Genomic DNA, 15,913 nt, shown 5'->3' with positions numbered 1-15,913 from the left:
TCTTGCTAGAATAAAGCCCAGGCCACTTGACATGTAAAGAATTTTGCTCACCAAAAGTAGGTCAGCTGGGTATCTCCCTGAGGGACATTAAATAGTATCAGACCAACACACGCGTGCTTCCTTTGCATGTGTAACGCCTAATAAGTCATGTTCACGACGAATTAAACATTTTCACATAAACCGACTCCTAATTATCGCGATTTCCTCCAAGCTTTTCAAACATATCGGTCGTCTTTTCAAGTGTGCTGTGAGAACATTTGTTTTTTTTTCTTTTATGCAGCTTTCATTTCTGAAAAGTGGTGGTGCTGAGAGACGGCCAAGAAAAGAGAGGAACGGTTTGTTCCATGACTCATTTGCTATCAAGAGGGACATTGCATGACGATTTTTATGTTGGTTTCAGGTTGCACTGTATTTTAGGTCTGAAACATCATCTCAACAGTTGTTGTTTAGAATAGACAAATTTGGTCTGGATTTTCAGTCAGCGTTAGATTAAATAATGCATGAACAATACAGAAGTGGTACAAGCTATACTGCTGGGAGAGAACACAGTGAGCAGAAGATTCAGAAGGATGATAAGAGTTTTTAAAGGGTTATATAATTTGCTTATGTGTTTTCTTGTAACCAGAAGTAGGGCTATCTAGTGATGTAAGATTATGATGGCAAATGTTATCAACTTACTGTGTACATCTGATTATTATTGCATCTTGTTTAGCTGATCTAAACGATAAAGCATGAGCTGTTACAGCATGTGACAGACAGTTCCTCATGCCATGTTTCATCACGGGGGATCTTAATGTCCCACAGGTAGAGGGTGCAGTGAATGACATCTCACAGCATTTGTTTGGGTTCGCGCTGTATCTGCTTCACCCGAGGTTACAGATGAGTTCACTGATGCATATTCAGTGTGTAGGTCAACCATGATGCATGCTACACAAAGAGCTTCTGCCTCCAGCCGTTTTTTTTTTTTTTTTTGGGTCATGGTCTGTGCCACTAGACTTCTTCCATACCGCAGCGCTGTGGCTTCAACATTGTTTCACAACCACACGCCCGGGATGGGACAATGATTGAAACAACAAATTGCGAAACGCCTCCTTTCACGCTTTGAAGGATTATGAATGTCATTTTAATTTAATAAGTACTTTAATTTAGAGCTATTTATTAAAATTGTTTTGCTTGAGTCATACAGTATGTGCATCTTTCCATTACTGCAAATGTCAGTGAATTAAGATGTTTTCACGACTGTTCAAACTACATTGTACTGCTGTACATTTCATTTTTACCACTGTACTAAATCAGCGTGCAAGGTGCATTGTAATGGGGGTAACCATAGCAACAGTACTTTTGCTTCAGGCTGTGTTGCTGGCTAACACTCTCATAAAACTATTTTGGTTGAAATATAAAGCTGGAGATAGTTTTTGTTCCTGAGGACAAAAGTACAAGCACACCAAGTATTTAAAATGTTGCAGGTGCAGCAAACGTTATGCATACAGGTTTTAATGGTGCATTTTGTAAGGAACTTTTTTGTTAAGCTCTAGTAAATGATTACTACTAAAAGACAATATAAGTGATTGATTAGCCAAATCTGGGATTTACACTGATCAGCCAACACATTATGACCTCCAAAACATTCAGTCAGGCAGTCTATTGCAGGGCTAACACCGAGAGCCAGGCCAATTTAGAATCAATTAGCCTAACAAGCATGTCTTTGGACACTCGGGGGAGGCCAGGGTGCCCAGAGAGAACCCACACCGACACAGGGAGAACATGCAAGCTCCGCACAGGGGGGGGCCCAGTTGGCCAGTGGACTCAAACCCAGAACCTTCTTGCTGTGAAGCATCAGTGCTAACCACTCAACCACTGTCCTGCCTGCCTCAGAGAATGGACATGGGCCTTCTGTGTCCTGTGGTGTCTGGTAACAGAATGCTGTTAGTGGGGGTCTTTGGGTCCTATGGGTTGAGGGAAGGGGCCTCTGTGGACCAGGCTTGTTCCAGTGCATCCCACAGATACTTGATCAGTTTGGGATCTAGGGAATTTGGAGGCCAGGTCAGCACCTTGGGTTAGGTTTCATATTTTTTTGAGTTGTTCCTAATCTGTTTTTGATTGTGTGCCTGTGTCAGGCTGCATCTTGTTGTGCCTGGTCTGGTCTAGGTGGGTGCTACATGTCTAAATAACATCCACACCAATTCCAGGTCCAAAAGTTTCCCAGCAGAACACTGAATTGTCACAAGATGGTCAAAGTTATTCACTTCTCCTGTCAGTGGTATTAATGTTATGCCCGATCGGTGTATGTGGATGTTACTTTGGTAACAACCACCACCTAAACATTGTAGCCGACCAAGGACGCCCCCATGGCAACAGCAAAGGAGTGTTCCTTGCACCCTAGTGTTGTAATGTTCTCCAGCTAAGCGACGAACCCAGCCATCCAACTGAGCGTGGTTCATCAGACCTGGCCACCTTCCATTGTTCATGATCCAGTCTGATGCTCTCAGTGGACACGGGTCAGCATGGACACCCTGACTGGTTTGCAGCTACACAGCTCCAAAACCAAACTGTGATCCACTGTGTTCTGACACCTTTAAATCAGAACCAACATTAACTTTTTCATCAGTTTGCGCTACAGTAGCTCGCCTGTTGGGTCGTACCACGCAGCGTGAATTAACAGGGTTGTGGGCAGCCAATACCCCCGCATTTCCTTTCTTGGACCACTTTTGACCACTGCAGACTGGGAGCACTGCAGACTGGGAGCACCCCAGAAGAGGTGCGGTTTTGGAGACTCTGACTCAGTCGTCTTGCCATCAAATTTGGTCCTTGTCAAAGTCACTCAAATTCTTCCACTTGCACATTTTCTGACACATCAGCTTGGAGACAAAATGTTCACGTACTGCTTAAAGGGGAACTACTGTTTTTTACAACCTGGGCCTTATTTCTAGCATAAAATACCGTTGTTTACTCTAGATAACCTACAGACCCCGGATGATGTCTTCTGACCTGGACGATGTCATCTCCGAGCGACGGTCGGCTTGTTTGCCTGTAATTTGCTACTGCTAGTTTTTTTGCAACATGGCAGAATATTTTTCCGATTCTGAGGTTGTGGACGAACCATAGCAAATAACAGGTAAACAAGCCGACCGTGGCGGGTGTGCGCGCCGCTCAGAGATGACAACGTCCAGGTCTGTAGGTCAATCTACAGACCTCGGATGATGACAACAGGTAACTCAACGGGGAATAGCACTAGCGTATCATAACAAAATACTGGCAAAATGAACGAGTTTTGCGGCAGATGCTGCGTCTCGGTGTCCTGTCACTCCCGCTATATGGATATACGTTGATCTAATTGTTTCCTAAACGAGTGCAAATGACACAAAAGTTATTTGGGTGAGTAAATGACGGTATTTTATGCTAGAAATAAGGCCCAGGTTGTGAAAAACAGTACTTCCCCTTTAATATATCCCTCCCACTGACAGGTGCCATGATAACGAGATAATCGGTGATTATGACCAGGTGGTCATAATGTTATAGCTGATCAGTGTAAACTGCAGTAGTGAAATTCTTCCGTGTGAAGAAACGTATCCCTCAGTCTAATAGTTGGTGTTTGTTTTATTGCAGCGAAGGAATGTTATGGTACGGAGCAATCAGAGTTTGGCTTCCTGGATAAAACTCGTTATCACCAGAGTTATTCTTGAAGTGTCCTCCTCCTTCTTCATACGTGACTATGGAAAATGAATAAGCTGATTTTAGGGAAAAGTCCCCCCAAACATTATGTTGAATATTTCACCTATTATAAGACACTTTATGATGCCGCAGTATAACTAATAATAATACCAACCCAGAAAATCACCAGCGAAGCACAACTATTTGTTTTCAGGCTTAACATCCTCTGCTGTTATCTCTAGGTTAAAGATTCACTGTGTTCTGTCTCTGCTGCAGGCGTCTTTCCAGCGCTCCAACAGCCATGACAAAGTGCGAAAGATAGTTGCAGAAGAGGGCCGTACTGCTCGAAACCTCATCGCCTGGAGTGTCCCTCTAGAGAACAAAGAGGAGGAAGGTTGGTAGCCGCATGCAAAACCCTTTCTTCTTTTTCATACCAATGCTGTTCATATCATGCAGGTGTGGCTGCTGAAGTACATACCCATGAATACCCATGTCCAGACGCACAATGTCACATCTCAAATGTGTGTGTGTGTGTGTGTGTGTGTAAAATAAACGCCAGACTGCAGGGCTGAGCAGCTTTTCGCAGACTTTCTGAGCTGGTACTGATAGAGTTCACGCTGTTGCAGAGAAAGCTCAACTGCGATAAGACGAAATGATGTGAGAGAATGTTCTGGAGGATCAAATGGAATTCACTGAGCAAGCGCCAGACCATTTAAAATTTTATAAGCCAGACTCAAAGGTGAAAATAACATAAGTTTCCTAAGGTGTGTATGTTTTATTCTTCCAATACCCTACAGTGAAATGTGTTGGCTTGTTGTCTACAGTATGAGATGCTGCTAATTGTAATCCAATATCAGCTGGAACCCATTTATCCTTTTCAACTCATAATGGAGCACTCGCAGTCTCCTAGGCAGGCTGTTCTTCTTCTATCATAAGTCATGTAGATTATTAAATGTTTGGTGGTAGACGTCGTTGTTGAACACTGTACAGTAGGCTGACTTTTCAGTTCATTAGGTACACTAATACAACAGTTCTGCACTAAATCTTTTCTTCATGAAGTTTTTTCTTTGGTAGGTATTCAACATTTTTGAGTTCAGTTCAATCCAGTTTTACAGCACCACAGGCTGCATCTTCCATAATAATCATACAGCTGAATTGCCACCTTTCTTATGCTGTTTCAAGATAAGCTGAACACTATAACAGTGATGAAGGGAGATTTAGTGCAGGACTGGTATATTAGAATGCATTCATTTTCACCATTGTACCTGCGTGTATTGAGTGTAGGTTTCATGTTCTTTCAACAGCCCTTGTGTGCGATAAATCATAAAGGAGAGCTCTGGCAAGAAGGCATTGTTTGATTTGTCAGCTTGACAATAGCATTTTGTATGAAATGCATCCACTCCCCATGAGAAACCTCCACCGCAGCCTCACTTGCTTTCCCACTCTGTCTCTCACACACTCTCTCCGGTTCCCATTTTCTTTGTGAATCAGTTTAGTTATTTATTCAGGGGATGTTTCAGCTCTTGAGTTTGGGGCTGAGTTAAGGTCTTGTGTGCTGTGTTTTTTGTTGTTCACTTTTTGTTTTTTTTTCGTGACATTTGTGTTTATCAGACATCATGCATTGATTGTTGGACGCCTTAGTTTAAGCTTTGCTGTATGTAAATGTAAATGTAATACTCGTTTTGTTCTTTTCTGCATAGCAAAGTCCAAAGGCAACTCCAGTGGCAGTTCCAGGTCACAGAGGATCAACTCTGGACAACAAAGGAATAAAAAACAGGTTGGAACAACATCCTCTCCCACTAGAGGGCACCGTTCACCAACCTATGACAATTTTTTTTTTCTTCTTCTGCCTCACACTTCCATTAAACCCTCTAAAACAGCCTCGCTGCAAATGTGTCTGTGATGGCAACTCCCAGGGTTAGTCTTGGAAAACATTCAAAAGAAAAGGGGAGCCATACTAATCTGCAGTTTTGTACAAAGCGTGTTGTTATGCTTCTCTGAACCAAACCAGATCTGACAAAGCTTTACAGTGTGAACATTTCGCTCACATATGACGGAAATTCATCTAGTGCGAATGTGACAAACTGAGCACACCAGTGCAAGCGACTTTGACACTGTTATTAGCAAAGACTCTTGGACAAAACATTCAGGTTCCCACTCTTAGCCGGCGCTCGTACAGCTGTTGCTAACAAATCTTAATTCCACGACCGAGCTTGAAGATTTGTGTCTATCTGCAGGCAAACTCAACACAACACAGCTGTCTGAACTCAGCCAAAGACCAAAAGAGGCATCGCTCTTTGACAACTCTGTTCAGTGAGAGTAGACCGTTTCTTTAGCTTCAGCACCCAGCACTGTGTCTCCTTTTATAAAACCATCAGCTTTTGTCCATTGTGGCATTCAAACTTAATCAGATTACTATATTAAGTGGGACAACTTTGCGCTTTGACCAAAAACGCGAAGGGATTTGGAGCGAGTAGTTATTTGAAAATGTGTGCCAAAGTACATATAATGGTATAAGCATTTATTTATTTACTCGTGTGTATTTCTTTATTTTTGCTTATAGTTACAGTGGTCTGCCAGAGTTATATATGTATATAACTGTGTTCTCAACCTAGAGATTTAAAATGTATCTTACAGTTTTAGCTGTGCAATTTATACGGTGCAATATTTGTACAATATCATCTGACTAGTAATCTGCTCTTCAGGTTTCCCTATTGTACCCTATATGTTTAATATTACCTGTTTATTGTCTTAAACAAAGAGGCATTAACATGTCTCTTCCTTTTTTTGTCCATGATTGTAATTTTTTTTATTTATTTCGTGTGTCTTTTAAATTTTTTGTGGCTTGGCTTCAGGTTCACTCATTCATATCAATGGGATGTTCATGCATGCTGCACCTCCTGTCCCAGCCGACAGAAAAAAAGGCTGTGGCGGCTAAGAGTGTTACATGACACTGTAATTAGTTGGTAATTGTTACCATAATGTTTGTCTCCACAGAATGCTGGTGTGGAAAGTAAAAGCACAGCTGGAGCCTTGTTGGACAAGGGGGCAGAGAAGAGCCCCACCAAAGCCAGGCAGCCCCGCAAGGTGGACCTGCGCGCACGCTACTGGGCGTTCCTCTTCGACAACCTGCGTCGGGCCGTGGACGAGATTTATGTGACATGTGAATCGGATCAGAGCGTCCTTGAATGCAAGGTTAGCGCGCTTTTAATGAGCAAATAATTTTGGCCCGTGGTAAATATTTAAGTAACTTTTAGTCCCAGCGTCGTGTTTTGGCCATTGTAGATGTCCTATGGGAGATATTAAATGTCATATGACACATGAACACTAGAGGGGGGCATCGAGATCTGAACAAAATTTCTCTCTCACACTTTGCATTCCTCTTGATTTCTGTTTTATGTCAGAGAGGCTCTCTGAAGTCTTGCTGGTGAGACAATGATCACATTTAAGCACACTTTGGCCTGGCTGACTGGACTGAATATTGATAAACGACTGTAAACAATATTGTTTGTGAGCTGTGTTGCATTGGGGCCATTCCAGCTTGTTCTTGGTCCTTTAAATCATTTTCTGTTTTGTTTTGGTGCAGCCCTGGTGTGGCACTACAGTGTTGCTCCAGGGCATACTGGCATGATACCCCTGTCTTTTATTGATTCTTCTGCCACGCCGCATTATGCTGAGCATGGTTCTGGTGACGGTTTGCGGTCAGTACCGTAGCCCAGTTCCCTGTGGTGTGGTCGGCTTGCTGTCAGTGCCACAGCGCAGCTCCCTGCGGTGTAATAAGCATGCTGTCAGTTGTTCTGTGTCAGACAACCGGCTGCTAGGTGTTGTTTTTTTTCTTCTCATACCACTGTATCTCTCCACGCTCTAATGCTGTCTAATGGCCATGAAGCTGGGCGCTGTTCATAATCCCCCTTCCCACCCAGCCCGGGCTTAATGGACACTGATAGATGATGGAGTCATCTGGAGGGGAAGCAGAGTGCTCTGATAGCCCCCAGCCACAATCCCCTTGTGTAGCTGTGGGCAATCTGCGTTGTGTGCTCTCACACAAACGGCTCGCCATTTTCCACCTAAAAACTTATGAACAGAATCATTATCAGGAAGTCACGGCTAATTCCCTGCCATATCTTTGTTACTGTAATACGTTACGTAATTTTAAATGAGAAAATAAGTGCTGACCTAATATAATGTGTTTTTCTACTCGGAAATAGTTCCCCCAGCTGAATGATTCATATAAACTTATTAATAATATCTACCGCTCCTTAACCCACAGCCCCCCGACCTAATTACTTCCCATCAACTCTTCCTTAATTCCACTTTTTGATTTATCACCCAGAGAAAGCAGGAAACATACTCAGCAGTCCCGTTCGCTTGTGGCCACTTGAGGTTCAGAATTAGTTTTTCTAATTTATGTAAATGTTTTTTAAGCGAACTAAAACTGGCTGTTTTGGTCTTAAATGGTTTAAATAAAAAAAAAAAAAAAAAAAAAAGTTAATTATTTACCCAAGGTCAGTGACTCTAGCAACCTTGGCTGCACATGTTCGTTTGTGTTTCAATGCATGGGCCACAGGCTTTTACTGCTTACTTTATGGCAATGACTCCCGAAGGTTAAACAGTCATCAGTCATTTCTCATGAAACGTTATGGGAGGGTTATATTTAGGTAAGTGTGTCTGTTAACATGCTGAAAGTCACTTTATGGCGCTTTCACTCGCTGTTGGTTTATCTGTCAGAGGCGCAGCAAACCTCTTTCCATCTCTGCCTTCATTACCAAATGAACACTGGGCCATCGCTGCCGACTCTGGCGGTTAACCGGCCCTAATCAGCAGACCTGCTGCTGGACACATCTTTCACTTGCTTGACTTGTCTATTAACTAAAAGCACTGTGAAGCTTTACTCTCAATTACCACTCCCTTCACGCTCCCCATCAATCAGTTGTGTCTGTTTCATTAGAGCTCTGGGGAAAATGCTCCACGCAAGCCCACCACCTCTGAATAACTAACACTGACTCACTACAAGTGAACATAATAGACATAATAGAATAATTTGTTATAAGGAATTGCCCTTCTTTGTTCTTCCTTGTTGCTTTTAGTCGAGTGTTAATCTTCACAATTACTTAAAATGTTTGGGCCAGCCCCTGCTTTCTGGCAAAACTCTTAATCTTTGTGAGAATAGTTTGAATTGATCAAGCAGATAGCGCTCTTTAGCACAAACAGTCCCTTAGTAGGAAACACTAGGGGTGAGAAAATATCGTTTCTTTTTTCTGACATTGTAATGGAAATATTCTGAAAATGTCTAGTCACATTTAAGTGAACTTGGTGATTGTTATTGGCCGCGTTTTCATGGACACTATTTCTTCAGGCTGATTTAAATCACTCTGATGGGAAAGTCCAATGCCACCGTTTACATGGACACCCAACAAAATGAACTGATTGGATACCTTAACATGTCCTAAAACCTCAATCAGAAGATACTGTATATTTTCTGACATACGCAGCAAATATGACAGCATATTCATATGAATTCAGTGTTTCAGATCAAGAGAGACCCACGCTGCCTGCATCAACTACGACTTTGTGAATTTGCTTAAGAACTCATTGTTTTGCTGCATGTTTCTGTCCTTCCTGGACACTCGCCTGATGTTTACCTCACATGAGAAAAGTATGCACAGAAAAAAACTACCAAATCCAGTGTTTACCTGGTTATTGGGCAATAATATTTTTCTGTCCAATGGATTATTATCAGCAGGCTACATAACAATTGTTCCAACTGAGATGGTTGCATGAGGCAGTTTTCTTCTGATGTGGCTGTTATTCGGATTATTAGCGGAATACTAGCATCAGTGTAAATGTTGGCATCGTCTAACAACACATACTGAGTGACGAACATGCCGTAGATTCATTAATTTCTAGCTTTTTATTGGTGTTTTAAACTGCTCCATCCTTAATGCTTGTGTAATTGTTTTCCATCCTGTTGTATCTGCTACAGGAGGTGTTGATGATGTTGGACAACTACGTACGGGATTTCAAAGCCCTCATTGACTGGATCCAGCTTCAGGAGAAGTTGGAGAAAACGGACGCCCAGAACAGGTGATCCTGATAAACTTTCTCTCACTCTCGGTCGCTCCCCGTTTTCAGTCGCTCCCTGTGGCGAAACTGACAGTGCCACTGTCTGGTCCTTGGCTTTGAGTCACAAACAGAATGGATCAATAGCCTTGGCTTTAATCCAAAGAGATCCATGAGTTTATTGGCTTCTCTTTAACACAGTGACCGCTGTAGCCGTAAATTGACTAAGAAATGAAATTCCCAGTGCCACCTCCCAATTTGTTCACTTAAAGCTTAGTGTTAATCAATAAGACAACCTGAAACTTTTGCATACATTGCTACAAGTGAATCAACCATCAAAGTAATTTGACAAATTTGTGAGTCAAGTTTGTGTGTGTGTGTGTGTGTGTGTTTGGCAACTAGATATTGTGATTAGTTTTAGTGTTAAGTAATGTATGCTACTCTCACTTTGTTCAGGCCCACATCTTTAGCCTGGGAGGTTCGCAAGATGTCTCCGGGGCGTCACGTGATGCCAAGCCCCACAGCAGACAGAATCGTGCCTTCTCCAGGTGCACGTCGTGCCATCAACTTCGGGTAAGCTCTGCCTGTTATTATTTCTAGTCCAACCCCTGTTGGGTTCATTTGTGCTTGTAGGAACCAACACACTTGCATCTGACTAACACTGTCTCATAAGGTCATTCATTTGTCAATGTTTATAATGATGCACTATGCCTGTTTTTGAAGAGGTCAGAAAGTGCAGACTGTGGTATCTAGTAAGATAGCCAGTGATTGCTAATGGTAAAGCATTTGTTTAATGCAATTTGTTGAGTCTCTCACTCTTGGGCCACGGAATCAGTGCAAGGTGTAGATGAAAGTGTCAGTTAAAGACTGCTGAAGCATCGGTTCAATATGCTGCTCTGCTCTGAAATCTGATGCCGCAGGAAATGGATATTGATCATCACATAGGCCTGTTGTCCAGTGCAGCCCGGTGCTATCTCAGAGTGGAGAGTACTGGGAGGGGTTAGATAGACATTGTCTAAAGGCCACTTAAGTGTTGTTAGACTGGTAACATGGCAACACAGTAGGAGCTGGGATATCGTAAAGGTTAATATTCTACCTGTTGACAGTCACGACTTCATTGTGCAGGTGCATTTGTTTCTTCTCATTCACGGTCTTTGTGTGTGTGTCTTAATCAGTGGCCCTCCATCAACTCTGGCTGCAGCCCGGCTCTCTCACACAGGTCCCAGCTGGGCAGACAGAGTGAAGTGCACTCAGTCAGTCTCCAGCTCCAGTCAGCCGCCCACATCCCCGGCAGAAAAACCCGGTAAGAAATCCCTCTAAAAGCCCACTCGAGACTGTACTCAAAAGAAAATGTGGTTTCATCTCCTTGTTGATGTACGGAGTGCCTCCTCTGTTTCCAGGTAAAAAGGATGCAGAGGGCTGGGAGACTGTACAACGAGGGCGCACTGCCAAACCTCGCTCTGCTGCCATCGTTGCCAAGGTCAGTCCTGTCTTGGCTCATGTCACCCCAAAACAGGACATCGTCAAGAGTAACCAGCCGCATCTGCCGCCGCAGGAAGAGCAACAACCGCTACAACGTCCTGAGTGTCCCCCGGACAAGGACGTGACCCCCACGGACACTGAACAGCAAGTCCCAGCGGAGCCTGACCCCCCAGAGGAGGTCAAAGGTCCAGCAAAAGGGCATATTCTGGAGGTACTAACATTCAGTACCTTGTGAGGTCTTTTTGCTGGAGCTGTCCCAGGATATCAATTATTCACAAAGAGCAGTGTAACTCTAGACCATTTTATCAGCCACATTTGTTTTTGTTTTGGGCTCCATGGTATTCATAGACAGACCATCCAGACAGACATATCAACTTTGAAGCGATTGATTGTACACTGACATTTCAGGCGGCCCATTTTCACTGTCATGAAATAAATACTCAGACAATGCTTCAAGACACACTTAGCAAGAATGCGTTGCAGTCATCGGTTGATTTGCAGATCAGTATTTCCAATCTATCTGCCTAAGTTAAATCATGACTGGATGTTTAGGGCATGTCAGTGCCAGCTTCCCTGCATGTTTTGTGTTTTTTAGCTGTGAGTATTGACTGGTTTGACTGGTATTTTTGTTCTTTATTGCTCTCATGAATTGCTTGAAATATGCATGTCTTTTAATTGAGTTTGCGTGTGTTTGTGACTGTCGGTGCAGCCCCCAGCAGAGATTGTACAAGACTCGGGGCAGTGTGTCGACGCACCCTGTGAAGACGCGCCTCCCCCAATAGCAGCCCTCACCCCGTCCCAAGCCCCAGAGCAAACCCCGTCCACAGCAACAGTTCCACCAACAGACATTACACTATCAGACCCAGTCCCTGCTCAGGCCCTCCCCACACCCCTAGATCTACCCCAGACGGATGGGCTCAGTGCACTGTTGGCCTTTGGGGACACTGAGGCTGAGGGGGGCGCGTCACAGGGCATGGCCACATCTGCTCCAGGACAGACTGAGACTCCCATGGCAGCGGTGAAACTGGAGAGTGTGCTGGACCCCACAGAGCTTTCTACTGTGAGTGCTGAGAGATGGCGGAGCAGAGGGAGGGGAGGGCTGGGAAGGCAGGGATCCCCAAGGGTCCTTCAGCGCCTAAACAAAGTCAGTTCAAGAAACCTCCAGACCTAATGTGCTGGCAGGACTGCATAGCTCTGTGTAGTGTTGTTATAATACAGTTCACTGTTAAGAATAGCTGTGAGTAGATGACCTTTGCACTCAAGCTAGCACCCCCAAAAGTATATGAACGTAGCAGAGTAGCTATATTAGTCACTTTAGGAAATACAACAGTATAAATTAAGAGTTCCACTTGACGAGTGATTAGTATATATCTAATTGGAGTACTGACACATTTTCAGATGGTGAATTAAATCTTTTGGAAAAAATGGACCACTCGAATCTGCAGTGAGGTCTTGTCCAGGACATACTAGTTTGCTTAAGATTTCGATCAATAACTTTTTAAACTACTCGTACAAATCTCAAGTAAGAGAAAGACACTCTTCCTTATTTACTTAAAAGGTTGATTTAGAATACTTGTTGCCCAGGAGTCATTCCCTTATTATTGCCACGTCATTAAAAATGCATAAACTCACTAAATACTTGATATCCGTCAGTAAACTACAAGCTTTATAAGGCAAAACCATCAGTCGCCTCCTTCCACCATCTCTTCACCCTCACTGTTAATGTGCCCTGCATGGTTTTTGGATGCTTCCTCACTTGTGATACTCGTGATGATTGTGTGGCACAAACTGTGATTAGGTTGATTTGATATTCCCCTGAATCAGTGGTTAATGAACCCATTTACAAATCACGCCAACTTTACAAAAGCTAAAATATGCGTAAGTGCTTACTTTTAGTACTTTTATTAAGAAATGGGTTTCCAATTTTGTTCAACAGCATCCACTCGGTGACCAGAAAAGCAGAACACCTGCTCTATATTTGGTGGTTAAGGAATGCATTATAGTTACAGTTACAGTCCATGCAGGCACGTATTTGGCAACAGTAGAAATTCCATTGGATTGCGTGACAGTATATTCTGGTCACTCGGTGTCCAGTCTGTTGGTTTGAACAACATGCCATTTATGCGAAACGTGTGTGTGAAGTGGAATCTGTGCCATGTGTTCAGCCCCAGTCCATGGCAGAGGTCCTGGCCAAGAAAGAGGAGCTGGCAGACCGACTGGAAAAGGCCAACGAAGAGGCGATCGCCAGCGCCATCGCTGAGGAAGAGCAGTTAACTCGAGAGATTCAGGCTGAGAACAGCGAGTTGGAGACCGACAACGAAAGCGACTTTTCTGTAAGTTCAATCAGGCATATTTATACTTTTAAATTTTTGGTAACTGTGTGAAATTTTTTTTCACTTTATTGTTAATTACAAAAAACAAATCTTACCACAGACTAGCATTGGCAATGGAGGTTGTGGAGCCAATATGGATTGGAGTGACATGCTGGCAGATTATGACGGTACGAAAGACAACATCTAAAAGGAAGCTCAACTTATTCTATACACGTGATGACTTTTTATTTTCATTATTTGACTGCCTTGCAGCTCGAGAACCGTGGCGTCAGAGCACCTCGTGGGGGGACATGGTAGAAGAAGAACCTGCTCGGCCTCCTGGACACGGTATCCACATGCATGAGAAATTGTCCTCGCCGTCACGCAAAAGGTACAAAACATTTTCTGTATGAAGTGGCAGGTTGATCACTTATTTATTTATTTTTACCTGCCTTCTTTGCTTATTTTTAATGACACACGTGGACAGTTTCTCTGCTGTCCAGGAAGTTTCTCTGCTTTCTCTTACCAACACCACTTCAGTCTACTCATTAGCAACCCCCTTACTTTACTCTGACAAGGGTTTAACCCAACATCCTGGGAGTCAAAGTCCCACTTAGTGTCCCTGACCTCTCTTTCTTTTTAGGTTACCACCCAGAATATCTAAACAGGCCCTTGTGTCTGTAAGAGTCTATGTCTCCTTTACACATTGTTGATAAGGAGAGAGAAAGAGATGAATGATTTGTTTCCATATTTTTGACAGGACCATTGCAGAGTCAAAGAAGAAACATGAGGAGAAACAGCTGAAGGCGCAGCAGCTGAGGGACAAACTCCGGGAGGAAAAGACGCTCAAACTGCAGAAGCTCTTGGAGAGGGTGAGTAAGCTATGCAGACTTGACGGAAAGCACCCTAAAGAAACTCCGTGCAAGCTAAGCTCAGTCTGGCTCTCAGCGAGAGGTTCTGTCAGCGCAGTGCCCGATAGAATCGCGAAATATTCTAACCCCTTCCAGTCGCATCCAGGCCAGCTGGCCACAGACAGTCGTGAGAGAGACCACTGGCCAAAATCAGCAGCCTTTCATGAAGTTTGTTTTTGTACTCCAGGCCATGGCAAGATGAGTGAGTCCTAGGATAAATCAGGTTAACCACATAAATTCATGAAGTGGTGTATGTTCTCATTAATCCCCGCATGGGCACACTGGAGTTGGTAGAAACTGATAGGTCAAGAATTCATTGTCTGGTTTGTCCTTAAGAATGTGCTGCACAGTCTTGTAATTTCACCACTCCTGCTGTCCACGCTTCACTTTGTCTAGGAGAAGGAGGTAAGGAAATGGAAAGAGGAGTTGTTGGAGCAACGACGGAAGATGATGGATGAAAAGCTGCTGCATGCAGAGTTTAAGAGGGAGCTTCAACTCCAGGCGATTGTGAAGAAGGCCCAAGAAGAAGAGGCCAAGGTACATGAGGGGATCCCCTGAAAATCTGTAGCCATGTTCATGTACATTTATCGAATTAAATGGCTTTTACCTTGTGTGTGTTTATAGCCTTGTGCATAAGTGTATGTGTGTGTATACAGGTGAATGAAATTGCTTTCATCAACACGCTGGAAGCTCAAAATAAGAGGCACGATGCCCTGGCCAAGCTGAGCGAATATGAGCAACGCCTCAATGAACTGCAGGAAGAAAGGCAGAGGAGACAGGAGGAGAAGCAGGCCAGAGACGAGGCTGTGCAGGTAATATAAAAAAAAAAAAACAGTTTCAGCACTTATAGTTTGCGCATATATATTTTTTTTCACACCTGGCTGCATCTCTGTCCTCCTCTGGTTCCGCTTTAGGAACGTAAACGAGTCCTGGAAGCAGAGCGGCAAGCAAGAGTAGAGGAGCTGCTGATGCGGAGAAAGGAGCAGGAGGCTCGCATTGAACAGCAGAGGCAGGAAAAAGAGAAGGCTCGAGAAGATGCAGCGCGGGAAAGAGCCAGGTTTGTTGTCCCTAATAATTTAGGGATAATAAGTATTCGCCTGTTACTCTACACTAAATAACCTTATAGGGATGTTTTTAGAAAGTGCAAATTTATTAACACTCAAAACTCTTGTATGGCTAGACCATGATATGTGATGTATGCCATGCCACAGTTGTTCTCATGGGAATTTCTGGCTTGGGTTTTTGTCCTGACATTCAGTATGGCTTGTGCAACTATATAAATATACCCAGGTGTCTAACTAATTCACTTAAGTTTAATTAATTAAATTAGACACGGGTGGACTCCGTACATGTAGCAAGGTAATTAAATCATGTAGGATACACCTGAATCTGAATAGTTTTGTAGGTTTTTGATAGCTTGCCTGTTTTAGCTGGCAAATCATAAACTGATACCCTTACTGCTGGTTTGATTCCTCCCTGCTCCCTATACACAGATCA

General features: G+C 43.4%; 1 protein-coding gene across 1 annotated transcript in view; it reads left to right on the top strand.

Moving 5' to 3' along the window:
* The window catches only part of scaper (S-phase cyclin A-associated protein in the ER), a 57,001-nt gene that overhangs the window by 2,042 nt on the left and 39,046 nt on the right, over window positions 1-15,913 (top strand). Inside the window, exons 2-16 of the mRNA XM_084555295.1 lie at window positions 3,928-4,045; window positions 5,352-5,428; window positions 6,649-6,846; window positions 9,635-9,735; window positions 10,168-10,284; window positions 10,887-11,014; window positions 11,112-11,404; window positions 11,903-12,253; window positions 13,359-13,526; window positions 13,627-13,693; window positions 13,779-13,896; window positions 14,266-14,377; window positions 14,813-14,953; window positions 15,073-15,228; window positions 15,331-15,473. Of these exons, the coding sequence (XP_084411421.1) occupies window positions 3,928-4,045; window positions 5,352-5,428; window positions 6,649-6,846; window positions 9,635-9,735; window positions 10,168-10,284; window positions 10,887-11,014; window positions 11,112-11,404; window positions 11,903-12,253; window positions 13,359-13,526; window positions 13,627-13,693; window positions 13,779-13,896; window positions 14,266-14,377; window positions 14,813-14,953; window positions 15,073-15,228; window positions 15,331-15,473 (2,288 nt within the window). The remainder of the gene's footprint in view (window positions 1-3,927; window positions 4,046-5,351; window positions 5,429-6,648; window positions 6,847-9,634; window positions 9,736-10,167; window positions 10,285-10,886; window positions 11,015-11,111; window positions 11,405-11,902; window positions 12,254-13,358; window positions 13,527-13,626; window positions 13,694-13,778; window positions 13,897-14,265; window positions 14,378-14,812; window positions 14,954-15,072; window positions 15,229-15,330; window positions 15,474-15,913) is intronic.

Source organism: Chelon labrosus (assembly GCF_963514085.1).
Source record: "Chelon labrosus genome assembly, chromosome: 11".
Classification (NCBI taxonomy): domain Eukaryota; kingdom Metazoa; phylum Chordata; class Actinopteri; order Mugiliformes; family Mugilidae; genus Chelon; species Chelon labrosus.
The sequence above is the reverse complement of the archived record's forward strand: the minus strand, read 5'-3'. Positions and strand labels throughout refer to the sequence as shown.